General features: G+C 46.6%; 1 protein-coding gene across 4 annotated transcripts in view; it reads left to right on the forward strand.

Moving 5' to 3' along the window:
• Positions 1-14,272, forward strand: part of LRRC20 (leucine rich repeat containing 20) — a 98,695-nt gene that overhangs the window by 29,943 nt on the left and 54,480 nt on the right. For all 4 annotated transcript variants that reach the window (XM_036998929.2, XM_036998931.2, XM_036998928.2 and 1 more), the window contains exon 3: positions 7,329-7,478. In XM_036998929.2, coding sequence (XP_036854824.2) covers positions 7,329-7,478 — 150 coding nt within the window. The remainder of the gene's footprint in view (positions 1-7,328; positions 7,479-14,272) is intronic.

Here is a 14,272-nt window from a genome sequence, read left to right on the forward strand (position 1 = left end):
TCTCCCTCCCCCCCGTGCATGCTAATCTTAATACCCCCCTTCTTCTCCCCCCCCATCCCTCCCTGCCCACCCATCCTCCCCAGTTCCTTTCCCTTTGGTACCTGTTAGTCCATTTTTGGGTTCTGTAATTCCACTGCTCTTTTGTTCCTTCAGTTTTTCCTTTGTTCCTATACTCCTCAGATGAGTGAAATCATTTGGTATTTCTCTTTCTCCGCTTGGCTTATTTCACTGAGCATAATACCCTCCAGCTCCATCCATGTTGCTGCAAATGGTTGGATTTTTCCACTTCTTATGGCTGAGTAGTATTCCATTGTGTATATGTACCACATCTTCTTTATCCATTCATCTACCGATGGACATTTAGGTTGCTTCCAATTCTCGGCTATTGTAAATAGTGCTGCGATAAACATAGGAGTACATCTGTCTTTCTCAAACTTGATTGCTGCGTTCTTAGGGTAAATTCCTAGGAGTGGAATTCCTGGGTCAAATGGTAGGTCTGTTTTGAGCATTTTGATGAACCTCCATACTGCTTTCCACAATGGTTGAACTAATTTACATTCCCACCAGCAGTGTAGGAGGTTCCCCTTTCTCCACAGCCTCGCCAACATTTGTTGTTTGTCTTTTGGATGGCAGCTATCCTTACTGGTGTGAGGTGATACCTCATTGTAGTTTTAATTTGCATTTCTCTGATAATTAGCGATGTGGAGCATCTTTTCATGTGTCTGTTGGCCATCTGTATTTCTTTTTTAGAGAACTGTCTGTTCAGTTCCTCTGCCCATTTTTTAATTGGGTTATTTGTTTTTTGTTTGTTGAGGCGTGTGAGCTCTTTATATATTCTGGACGTCAAGCCTTTATCGGATCTGTCATTTTCAAATATATTCTCCCATACTGTGGTGTTCCTTTTTGTTCTATTGATGGTGTCTTTCGCTGTACAGAAGCTTTTCAGCTTAATGTAGTCCCACTTGCTCATTTTTGCTGTTGTTTTCCTTGCCCGGGGAGATATGTTCAAGAAGAGGTCACTCATGTTTATGTCTAAGAGGTTTTTGCCTATGTTTTTTTCCAAGAGTTTAATGGTTTCATGACTTACATTCAGGTCTTTGATCCATTTTGAGTTTACCTTTGTATATGGGGTTAGACAATGGTCCAGTTTCATTCTCCTACATGTAGCTGTCCAGTTTTGCCAGCACCATCTGTTGAAGAGACTGTCATTTTGCCATTGTATGTCCATGGCTCCTTTATCAAATATTAATTGACCATATATGTTTGGGTTAATTTCTGGACTCTCTAATCTGTTCCACTGGTCTGTGGCTCTGTTCTTGTGCCAGTACCAAATTGTCTTGATTACTATAGCTTTGTAGTAGAGCTTGAAGTTGGGGAGTGAGATCCCCCCTACTTTATTCTTCTTTTTCAGGATTGCTTTGGCTATTCGGGGTCTTTGGTGTTTCCATATGAATTTTTGAATTATTTGTTCCAATTCATTGAAGAATGTTGCTGGTAATTTGAGAGGGATTGCATCAAATCTGTATATTGCTTTGGGCAGGATGGCCATTTTGACGATATTAATTCTTCCTAGCCATGAGCATGGGATGAGTTTCCATTTATTAGTGTCCCCTTTAATTTCTCTTTAGAGTGACTTGTAGTTTTCAGAGTATAAGTCTTTCACTTCTTTGGTTAGGTTTATTCCTAGGTATTTTATTCTTTTTGATGCAATGGTGAATGGAATTGTTTTCCTGATTTCTCTTTCTATTGATTCATTGTTAGTGTATAGGAAAGCTACAGATTTCTGTATGTTAATTTTGTATCCTGCAACTTTGCTGTATTCTGATATCAGTTCTAGTAGTTTTGGAGTGGAGTCTTTAGGGTTTTTTATGTACAGTATCATATCATCTGCAAATAGTGACAGTTTAACTTCTTCTTTACCAATCTGGATTCCTTGTATTTCTTTGTTTTGTCTGATTGCCGTGGCTAGGACCTCCAGTACTATGTTAAATAACAGTGGGGAGAGTGGGCATCCCTGTCTGGTTCCCGATCTCAGAGGAAATGCTTTCAGCTTCTCGCTATTCAGTATAATGCTGACTGTGGGTTTATCATATATGGCCTTTATTATGTTGAGGTACTTGCCCTCTATTCCCATTTTGCTGAGAGTTTTTATCATGAATGGATGTTGAATTTTGTCAAATGCTTTTTCAGCATCTATGGAGATGATCATGTGGTTTTTGTCTTTCTTTTTGTTGATGTGGTGGATGATGTTGATGGATTTTCGAATGTTGTACCATCCTTGCATCCCTGGGATGAACCCCACTTGATCATGGTGTATGATCCTTTTGATATACTGTTGAATTCTGTTTGCTAATATTTTGTTGAGTATTTTTGCATCTACATTCATCAGGGATATTGGTCTGTAATTTTCTTTTTTGGTGGGGTCTTTGCCTGGTTTTGGTATTAGGGTGATGTTGGCTTCATAGAATGAGTTTGGGAGTATTCCCTCTTCTTCTATTTTTTGGAACACTTTAAGGAGAATGGGTGTTATGTCTTCTCTGTGTGTCTGATAAAATTCCGAGGTAAATCCGTCCGGCCCTGGGGTTTTGTTCTTGGGTAGTTTTTTGATTACTGTTTCAATTTCTTTGCTTGTAATTGGTTTGTTTAACTTCTGTGTTTCTTCCTTGGTCAGTCTTGGGAGGTTGTATTTTTCTAGGAAGTTGTCCATTTCTTCTAGGTTTTCCAGCTTGTTGGCATATAGGTTTTCATAGTAGCATTAATAATTCTTTGTATTTCTGTGGAGTCTGTCGTGATTTTTCCGTTCTCATTTCTGATTATGTTGATTTGTGTTGATTCTCTTTTTCTCTTAATAAGTTGGGCTAGAGGCTTATCTATTTTGTTTATTTTCTCAAAGAACCAGCTCTTGGTTTCATTGATTTTTGCTATTGTTTTATTCTTCTCAATTTTGTTTATTTCTTCTCTGATCTTTATTATGTCCCTCCTTCTGCTGACTTTAGGCCTCATTTGTTCTTCTTTTTCCAGTTTTGATAATTGTGATGTTAGACTATTCATTTGGGATTGTTCTTCCTTCTTCAAGTGTGCCTGGATTGCTATATACTTTCCTCTTAAGACTGCTTTCGCTGTGTCCCACAGAAGTTGGGACTTAGTGTTGTTGTTGTCATTTGTTTCTATATATTCCTTGATCTTTATTTTGATTTGTTCATTGATCCATTGATTATTTAGTAGCATGTTGTTAAGCCTCCATGTGTTTGTGAGCCTTTTTGTTTTCTTTGTAGAATTTATTTCTACTTTTATACCTTTGTGGTCTGAAAAATTGGTTCATAGAATTTCAATATTTTGGAGTTTACTGAGGCTCTTTTTGTATGCTAGTATGTGGTCTATTCTGGAGAATGTTCCATGTGCACTTGAGAAGAATGTATATCCTGTTGCTTTTGGATGTAGAGTTCTATAGATGTCTGTTAGGTCCATCTGTTCTAGTGTGTTGTTCAGTGCCTGTGTGTCCTTACTTATTTTCTGCCCGGTGGATCTACCCTTCGGGGTGAGTGGTGTGTTGAAGTCTCCTAAAATGAGTGCATTGCAGTGTATTTCCCTCTTTAGTTTTGTTAGTATTTGCTTCACATATGCTGGTGCTCCTGTATTGAGTGCATATATATTTAGAATGGTTATATCCTCTTGTTGGACTGAGCCCTTTATCATTATGTAGTATCCTTCTTTATCTCTTGTTACTTTCTTTGTTTTGAAGTCTATTTTGTCTGATATTAGTACTGCAACCCCTGCTTTCTTCTCACTGTTGTTTGCCTGAAATATGTTTTTCCATCCCTTGACTTTTAGTCTATGCTTATCTTTGGGTTTAAGGTGAGTTTCTTGTAAGCAGCATATAGATGGGTCTTGCTTTTTTATCCATTCTATTACTCTGTGTCTTTTGATTGGTGCATTCAGTCCATTTACATTTAGGGTGACTATTAAAAGATATGTACTTATTGCCATTGCAGGCTTTAGATTCGTGGTTAGCTTCTTTAGTATCTTACTGCCTAACTTAGCTTGCTTATTGATCTCTTATATACACTGTCTGGAGATTCTTTTCTTCTCTCCCTTCTTATTCCTCCTCCTCCATTCTTCATATGTTGTGTGTGTTTTTCTGTGCTCTTTTTAGGGGTGCTCCCATCTAGAGCAGTCCCTGTAGGATGCCCTGTAGAGGTGGTTTGTGGGAATTGTTTAATCCCGCCATCATATTTAAATGATAGTCGTGCTGGATACAGTATCCTTGGTTCAAGGCCCTTCTGTTTCATTGCATTAAGTATATCATGCCATTCTCTTCTGGCCTGTAGGGTTTCTGTCGAGAAGTCTGATGTTAGCCTGATGGGTTTTCCTTTATAGGTGACCGTTTTCTCTCTAGCTGCCTTTAAAACTCTTTCCTTGTCCTTTATCCTTGCCATTTTAATTACTATGTGTCTTGGTGTTGTCCTCCTTGGATTCTTTCTGTTGGGGGTTCTGTGTAATTCCATGGTGTGTTCGATTATTTCCTCCCCCAGTTTGGGGAAGTTTTCAGCAATTATTTCTTCAAAGAGACTTTCTATCCCTTTTCCTCTTTCTTCTTCTTCTGGTATCCCTATAATACGAATATTATTCCTTTTGGCTCGGTCACATAGTTCTCTTAGTGTTGTTTCATTCCTGGAGATCCTTTTATCTCTCTCTATGTCAGCTTCTATACGTTCCTGTTCTCTGGCTTCTATTCCTTCAATGGCCTCTTGCATCTTATCCATTCTGCTTATAAATCCTTCCAGGGATTGTTTCACTTCTGTGATCTCCTTCCTGACATCTGTGATCTCCCTCCGGACTTCATCCCATTGCTCTTGCATTTTTCCCCTGCATCTCATCCCATTGCTCTTGCATTTTTCTCTGCATCTCTGTCAGCATGTTCATTATTTTAATTTTGAATTCTTTTTCAGGAGGACTGTTTAGGTCTGTCTCCTTCTCAGGTGTTGTCTCTGTGATCTTTGTCTGCCTGTAGTTTTGTCTTTTCATGGTGATAGAGATAGTTTGCAGAGCTGGTACAAGTGACCGCTGGAAGAGCTTCCCTTCTTATTGGTTTGTGGCCTTCGTCTCCTGGGAGAATAGTGACCTCTAGGGGCTTGTGCTGGGCAGCTCTGTGCAGAGAGGGCTTCTGCTTCCTGCCCGGTTGCTGTGGGGTTTATCTCCGCTGTTGCTGTGGGCATGGCCTGGTTGGGGCTGTTCCTCCAAAATGGTGGAGCCCCGCTGGAGGGGGAGCAGCCAGGAGGCTATTTATCTCCGTAAGGGGCCTCTGTGCTCCCTGCTGCCCAGGGGGTTAGAGTGCCCAGAGATCCCCAGATTCCCTGCCTCTGGTCTAAGTGACCTGTCCTGCCCCTTTAAGACTTCCAAAAAGCACTCTCCAAACCAAAACAACAACAGCAACAATGAGAGAGGGAACAGAAAAAAAAAAAAAAAAAAAAGGAAAATACACGTGATTTTTTTTTTGTCCCCAGGCGCCGGTCCCAGGCACCCGCTCACTGGTCCCGCTGCCCTGCCTCCCTAGCACCAAGGTCCCTGTCCCTTCAAGGCTTCCAAAAAGCACCCACCCACTGGTCCCGCAGGGAAAAAAGTGCGATATTCTTTGTCCTCAGGCGCCGGTCCCAGGCACCCTCTCACCAGTCCCGCCGCCCTGCCTCTCTAGCACCGGGGTCCCTGTCCCTTTAAGGCTTCCAAAAAGCACTCGCCAAAAAGAGAAAAAAAAGGGGAAAAACGCGTGATTTCCTCCTTCCTCAAGTGCCTGTCTCAGGCACTTCGCAAGGTGCTGGGTTCTTGCAGGTGTGGATGTGGTCTGGATGTTGTCCTGTGTCCTGTGGTCTCTATTTTAGGAAGATTTTTCTTTGTTATATTTTCATAGCTCTATGTGTTTTTGGGAGGAGATTTCCACTGCTCTACTCACGCCGCCATCTTGGCTCCGCCCTCTGTGAATAACTTTTAACTACTAAAACTTAACTACTAGTAGCCTACTGTTGACCAGAATTCTTACTGATAACATAAACAGTCAATTAACACATATTTTGTGTGTTGTATGTATTATATACTATATTCTTACAAAAAAAGTAAGCTAGAGAAAAGAAAGTGTTTTTTCAAATTGTTGCAAATCTCTAAAAAATTTTCCAGTGTATTCATTGGAAAAAAATCCATGTGTAAGTGAACCTTCCCAGTTCAAATCCATGTTGTTCAAGGGTCAACTATACATTGTGTTTTTAGATGTAATGCTATTGCATACTTAATTGGCTATGGCATAGTGTGAATATAACTGTTATGTGCACTTGGGGAACCAAAAATTTGACTTGCTTTCTTGTGATACTCACAGTATTGCAGTGGTCTGGACCCAAACCTGCAGCATCTCTGAGGTCTGCCTGTACAATGAGCACTTTTTATTATATTTAATTTTCCCTGGCAGTCCTGCTAGGTAGGTGATGAGACCCCCATTTTACAGATGAGGAAACTGAGGCTCAGGGAACTTAAGTGACTGAGATGAGCTGGAGACTAATTTATGAGCCTCCGTGCTTTCAGTGTTTCCCTGTTGCCATATGTATAACACAGCCCTACTGAGATTACTAAACAACAAGTTCCATTTTATGGATAATACCACATTTTGCTTATCATTTATCTGTTGATTGACATTTTGGTTGTTTCCACCTTTTGGCTATTATGACTAATGCTGCTCTGAACATTCATGTGTGATGTGTTTTTGTGTGGATATATGGTTTTATTTTGGGTATGTACCTGGGAGTGGAACCGCTGGGTTATATGTCAAGTGTAGGTTTAACCATTTGAGAAACTGCCAGACTGTTCTCCACAGTGGCTTCCCTGCTGCCGTTTGCACAGGCTTGCCTTCAGAGTGACAGGCCTGGGAAGAAGGTCAAACCATAGAGTCTGAACTGCCTCTTTTCAAAGAAGTAGACTGTTAGAAAGTACTGTTAAGACTGCAGCTTCATTGTTGAGTCTTGGTGATTCCAGAGGGACTTGTGGGTTCTGCAGGGCCTCAAGGACACTGCTGTAAGTGCTGATCATCATTGTGCCAGCAGAATCTGCCTTCTGCATCCATTGCTGAGCTATTAGAGAAGGTGCTAGAATAAAACCTAAGGTTCAGGGTGCAAGATAAGGACAAGTGTGGTTAATGGTGATGAAGCCTCTTAGAAGGGGACAGACATGACGGCTAGGAGAGAAAGGAGTCTGGAAGGAGTGACAGGGTCAGGGTGCAGGTGGTTTGGTTTGGGGCAAGTCCTTGCGTGGCTGTGGCTGCCTCTCTGATGTCTCTTTGTTCTTTGCAGACCTAGCCGAGTGCAAGCTCGTTTCCTTCCCCATCGGCATCTACAAGGTCCTGCGGAATGTCTCTGACCAGATCCAGCTCATCACTCTGGCCAACAATGAACTCAAGTCCCTCACCAGCAAGTTCATGACCACGTTCTGTCAGCTCCGAGGTAGGCCCAGTCAGCTAGCCCTGATCCTTCAGGCTCTGACCCTGTCTGGGGGGTGTCTCCAGGGCCAGACCCCCATCAGTTGGACTCAGCAGATCATTCCAGGGGAGGCTTTGTGGATGGACTGTCTTCCCCACAGCTTGGAAATCTCTGCACATCATTCCTGCTTCTTTCTGCCTGTGAGTCTGACTGGCTAGTTCAGTGCTGTAGGTCCTAGAATGGTTCTCTTGTTGAACAGACTAGTGGGCATTCAGGGTCCTGAGGCCTAGGAATAGTTTTTCCTCGGTAGAATAGAGTGAGCCCCTTCCCGCCTCCCAGTGTAGCATTCTTCTCCCATGCTGCTTTCTCAGTTCAGGAGTGACAGATGCCAGGGTGCTGGTGTTTCTTCTGCTGGGCACACAAAGACCAAGTGGACAGGGTGCTTGGCAGGGAGATGGGCAGAAGCCACAGGTGGGAACTGCAGATGCTTCAGATTCTTTTGAAAGAGCTTCTTTGGATGGACAGGCAGGATGCATCAACCACTGCTGTGTGTGCATCCCTGTCCACAGAGCAGTCCTGCTGTCCCTCTGTGAGCATCCACTGCCACTCAGTGGCCCGTAGGGTGGAGCTACAGCCTGGACACTTGGTATGTGTTTGTGAAATGGTGGGGCCTGAGAACTGGGGAGGGTGCAGGAGGCATAGGAGACGTGATTCCTGCCTTCTAGAATTCTCTATCTGATAGGGGCATGAAAAGGGTCTAAGGAGCTGTTTAGAGAAACCAATGTATAAAATGCTGATAGAACTTGAGGGACTTGAGCAATCATATCTCATACGGCTTATTTTAGGCTTTCTAGAGGAGATGTGGGCATTGAGCAGAGGCCTTAGGGGAGAGGGAGGCATGAATTGGCAGACTTGGTCCAGGGACAGGAAGCAGCTTGTACCTGGCTCAGGAGGGACCTAGAGGCAGGACCTGGAAAGGCCACCAGCTCGGTGCAAACACAAGGGCAAAGAGGAGGGGTTGGTCTGTGTAGTCGTTTCTGAGGGAAGCTCCTAGAGCTCATTGATTTGTGCCTAAAAAGCGAAAGTCCCCTATGACTGAGGGACAAGGAAACCTAGGCCAAGACTTGTTTTCCCAGAGGCTCCTGTGGGTGCTTATAACTAGGCCTACTCTAGCCATCCTTCCTTCTCGGGTGGCTGCATCATCACACAGGTGTGATGGGTCCTCACAGTCAGCAGGCCCCTTGGGCCAGCAGCTCTCAGCCCTGGCTCAAATTACAACTATCTGCGGGGCTTTTCTACAAACATAGTTGGCTCAGCTATACCCCAGGACCAGTTGAATCAGAATCTCTGGGCCTGAGCCTGGGCCAGGCATCTATTAAACTATACCAGTCATTCTAATGTGCCAGCAGCTAAGGTTGAGATCATGGCTCAGGGGTTATAAATGCAGGTGCCTAAGAGACTAGCATGTAAGTAATGAGTGACTCTGATTGGGTAAATGGTAAGAGAGAGTGGTGGGGACTGTGGCAAACTAGTACACTCCCTGCTCAGCTTCTGCCCTGTTCTTCAAGCACCATGAGATTGTTCTGATTGTTTTATTCATTAGAAGTTTGATATGGATTTTCAGGTGAATTTTACCAATTTTTATATAATATGGAAGCTGATAAAACATATTTGCAAGCTAGATTTAGTCCAAAGGCCACCAGTTGGGAGAATCTCCCATGAAATACTAGGCTCTCTCTGCTGTCTCATTCCATAGGAAGGTCAGGGAGAGAAGGGACTCGTCAGGAGCAAGCAGTTCACCCAGGTTGCCCACCTTGCAGGCCAGGGCTGCCTTTCTAGGCCATCTGTGTTAGCTCAAGGGTCCCTTGGAGATGTTTGTTTTCCAGAGGAGAGAAAGATAGAAAATGGATGGGGGTTGGGTGGTTGGCTAGGACGCTCAGTAAGGGCACAGTTAGGCAGCGGGGCTTCCATTTGCTGAGAGGAGAGTTCATTTGTGCTTTCCTTCATTCAGCCTTCCCTTGAACACCTGCCATGTAGCAGACCTGTGTCCAGAGGCTGGGAAGCAAAGGCCAGTAGACCAGGTCTGTCCCTGGAGGAGCCCAGGGTAACGGGACAGAGTTATCCACAGCACTGGTTATGGGGTACTGTTAGGCAAATCACTGGGGCTGATGAGAAGAGGGACTAATTCTTCCTGAGAGTGGCTTGGCATGGAAGCAAGGGCTTTCCAAGGACTTGAAATGGGCAGCTTCTTGTGGGATGTGTAAGAGACCCTCTCCATGGATAAATACACTCAGGAGCCCTGCATCCTCACCTTAGCCAGGGAAGTGTTTTATTGTGATACCCTTCAGGTTGGAGCCTGTTGAAGGATGCCGTTGCAACTCCCTGTGGGGCTGCTGGTGGCTCCCCACTCCCTGTTGGATGACAAAGGGAAGGCGGTGCTGTGGCCGGTAATTAGATTTCACAGAGGCAGTAGCAGATAGCAGGAAGGTGACAGGAGGCAGGGAGGCGCTGGAGCTGACACCACCTCCTCTCTGCTCCAGCAGAGACAGTGCTGGGCCCCAGCCTTTGTTGTGGTTTCCTTTTCAAATAGAAAAACCTCTCTTCTCTGTGTGAAGAGGAGGCTTGAGCATGCTTTGCTGGGCTCTGCACAGTCTGCCAGCATCCTCTTCTTGATTCTTGACAGAGCATAGGCTGCTTTGGTGCTGGAGAGAAAGCTGTCTGCTTATTCCCTGCCTACCAAGTTGTCTCCTGTGGGTGCCCTGTGGACTGTCTTCTGCTGAGCTCATGGCCCCTCAGAGTTGGGTCATCTTTAAGTGATTCCATCCCCTTGATAGCCATCACCAGTTTTATGGAACGAAAAGCACAAAAGCCAGTGGTGTAAATGGAATCTGTCCAAAGGGAAGGCGAACCCTTGGAGAGTGGGTCCCAGTGTCTGGCTCTGACTCTTATGTCCCCTCTTCTCCTGTGTTCCTACCTCCCCACCTCCTCCCAATGCAAGTCAGCCAGGTCTTTTTATTGAGCATGTCCTGGGCCTGCCAGGGCACACCTGTGGAAATAAACGAAGGCCACCCAAAGGAAAACACACAGAGGCTGTTCATTCAGAGCTTGCTGTAGCGAGGGCGTGAGTCACTGTCACTTGCACTTGGCAGAGACTCAGAGGCAGGCAGAGTGGGAAGGCTTTATAAAAGTGGGTAAAAAAGATGGTTTCAGGTAGGCCCTGGTTAGGGGCACAGCCCTGGGGATGCTGGAGACAGGCCAGCTAGTAGCAGGGCAGCCTATGGGATTGGTTAAGGTACATACTTGGCTTTCTCTGATTGGTCCTAAGTTGGAAGTAGGGACAAAAGTTAGGGAAGCTGTTAGTTATCAAGCCCTGGCCACTTGGGGCCAGTTGTTGTAGGGATATTACTCGGCTTCCTGGCTTGTCAGGAGAGAGCAGTCTGACTTCCTGCAGGTCTCACTTAGAGCATATGAGCTTCCTGGGCTGGTTACTGGAGCTCATGGGGTGGTTTCCTGGGCAGGCTGCTCAGATGGTGGGTCGGAGCTCTGATTTCACATTTGGTCCTGCCACTGTCTGCTCTCTCACATTCAGTCTCTCCTAGCCTGTCTTTCAGCTCAGTTCAGCCATTCCTACTGAGCACCTTCTCTGGCCTAGCCATGGGCATGAACAGGTGAGTCATAACTCAAGAGTCCAAATCCACTGGGCACTTAGCCCTCCTAGCTTCATGCTGAGTGTTTTCCACACATCATCTCATTCAGTCCTCCTAGCACCCAACCTTTGGAAAAGAAAAAAGAAAACTTAAGACCTAGACCTGGACCTTGAGGAAGCCCCTCTGGGGCGTGGGTGTATAAGAAGACAACACCTCATAACGTGAGGGTCACACAGCAGACATTTACTCAAAGCCCGCTGGGCGTGTGGAGGAGGCAGAAGTCAGTTCTGCTGTGGTGAGTGGGTGTGTGCTTCTGCTAGGGCTGCCTTCACAAAGCAGACTGGTGGCTTTGACAGCAGACATCTGCTTCTCTGAGCTCTGGAGGCTGGAATCAGACATCCAGATGTGGGCAGGTTTGGTTTCTCCTGAGGCCCATCTCCTTGGCTTGCAGGTGGCTGCCTTCTCACTGTGCCTCACATGGTCTTTCCTCCGCATGGATCCCTGGTGTCTCTCTGTATGTCCTAATTTCCTCCTCTTACACGATACCGGTCAGTTTGGATCAGGGCCCACCCTAACGACCTCCTTTTGCCTTGATCACCTCTTTGAAGACCTTATCTCCAGCTGCTGTCACATTGTGAGGTACTGGGGACTAGGGTTGCAATATACAACTCTGGGTGGGGGGACACAGTTCAGCCCCATAATAGTGGGGAATCAGAAAACTTCCAGAGGAAATGGCTTAGAGGGTACATTTGACAGATGCTTAGGAGTTTGTGAGATTGAAAAGGGGGTGTTCCTGAGGCATCTTTCAGGGAGATGAGAGGTGTGTTTGAGATATGACTAGAAAAATGGTATAAGACTGAATGTTATAGAGCAGGGGGTTATGGTGTGTCATCAGGGACTGGCTGGAGGGAAAGTTCTGCCCAGGCAAGAACACCTGGGAAGGATGCTGGGCCTAGGGGATTGGGTAGGCCTATGCAAAAGGATGAGAAAGTTGTGAAGTACAAGAGAAGTGGTGTGAGTCAAGTTGTGAGGCCAGGACGGTATGGGAGGTGACATCAGAACCAGGCAGGAGAGGTCTCATGGGCCAGATCCATGTCAACAGGACCTCAAATGCCAAGTCCCAAGCTTTATCCAGCTCCCAAGGAAGGTTATGGGACCCTTCCACCTGCTCAGAGTGGATTAGTCCCCTGACAGGGACAGCCTGGGCTGGGGGAGGAAGGGCTGCTGCAGGGTGAGGCTGGGTTTGGGCTGGTTGGGGTGGGGGGTGGGGTTCATTGTGGGGGTGGGTAGCAGGGAGTCTTGGCTGCTCTCTGGTCAGGCTGGGTGCCTCCGTGGAGGCTAGCTGGCCTGAGGCCCTGCAGCTGGAGAAAACTGGGCCTGATAGAGGCTGGCCTGTCAGAGCTGGGCTCCAGAGGGCTCCTAAAAAGGCATTGAGCTGGGGAGCAGTCACCTGGATGGACCCTCAGTCAGAGGAGAGTTGAGATCTTCTCTCTGCCTGGTCTGGTTTTGTGCTGTGATTTTCCCAAAGCAACTGGCTTCTCGTCCTCTTCCTAATGTTCCCCCAAGTGTGTGTTCTTTGAGCTCCTCTAACAGGGAGATGCCCACCAGCCATAAGCCCCAGGAGAATGTGCTGGGGTCCCCTCCTCAAGCCTGGGCCTCGCACGCAGTGACATCCGGGAGATGTCGGTAGAGCAAAGACTCCTGGCTGCTACCAGAGGGCTGTTGTCATCACCGCAGCGGTCTCCCAGGGGCAGCAGGGCATTGTTTGCTGAAAAAATGGGTATTTTTTGTCATCCTCTCAGCTGTAGCGCATCAAGAGAGTGGGAGGAAAGCACAGGGCTTTATTTTCATTGTGGCAAGTCCCTGGTGCCAGAGGGCATGGCGTGTCACTTCCTCTGGGCTCACCCTGGGGCCCCACCATGACTGGCACCTGGGAGTATGGGGCAGAGGGAAAGGACAAGCTGGCTTGAAGAAACTGGGTTCCTGCTGACCGGGGGGATGGGGGAAGTTGAAGGAAGACAGGGCTGATCCCTCTGTTCCTTAGGTCATGCCATCAAAGGAGCCACTGCCCACAGGTCAGGGATCTTGGAAGTATTTGGGGGCAGGAAGATCGTGTATGTCAGGGCCCCAGAGGCTTCTTTCCTGGTATTCTGGGAAGGGAGAAGAGGAGGTAGCGAGGTCAGTGGGTACAATAATGACCCAGAGCTGGCAGAGCCAGAGAGCCGTCCTCAGAAAGTCCCTCAGGCAGGAGCCGGGACATGTGGCCCAAAAGCATGGGAGACTCTGGGGTCTCTCCCAGTCCTACTTTGCCTGGGCTTTCTTTTCTTTAGCAGATGGCACTTAGTGGACAAAGAGGGAGGAAAAAGGGGATCCTTTTCCCTTGTGTTGGGAAAGCAGGGCAGACATTAAGGCTTTGCAATGGTCATTTGAATGTTGACATCTTGGGTTTAGTCTGGAATCAGGCAGATCTACTGAGTTGGGCATGAATTTTATGGTTTCCTCTGCACAGGCCACAGCGGGGTCTGGGAGGGTCCATCTTACATAAGTTGTCTACAACAGGAAGCTCCCAGTTGCTCATGATCAAGAGTCCCTAACCTGATAATTGAGGCCTTGATGAGATTGTGGCCTTCTTGCCATCAGTCTTCAAGGGCATCTGTCCTCTGGGGTCACCTGGCTGAGCTCAGTAGGGCAAAGGCCAAGCTGTTTGTGCCCCCTGCATGCTTGTGCGTAGTGGGTCATCCCTCCCTAACAGAAAGTTAGAGGAAACTAAATGTCATGGGCTTCAGCATCCTTAGGATAGAATCCCAGAGATGGGATTACCAAGGCTGGCATGAGCATTTGAGGCTGTTGGCATACACTGTGAAGTCATCAAGCATTGATGTCACCCTGAGCCTGAGACCCACCAGGGGGTGAGGACCAGCCTGCCCTGTGGTCAGGCTGAACCAGGACCCACAAGGGAGAAGCTGGGCTGTTTGGTGCTCAAGGCACAGATGCCGAGTTCCAGCCCAGTTCTGGGGTGCAGTGTCTTCCATTCGCCCTGTGAATACACTCTCCACGCTGATCCTAGCCCTTCCTTCCTCCTTTCCTCCCTGGATGCAGCCAGTGGTGAGCCCCAGCGAGACTGAGGAAGAGTACAGAATAAGATGAGTGAGTGTATTCCCCTGCCCACCT

This window comes from Manis javanica, chromosome 7 (assembly GCF_040802235.1).
Source record: "Manis javanica isolate MJ-LG chromosome 7, MJ_LKY, whole genome shotgun sequence".
NCBI lineage: Eukaryota > Metazoa > Chordata > Mammalia > Pholidota > Manidae > Manis > Manis javanica.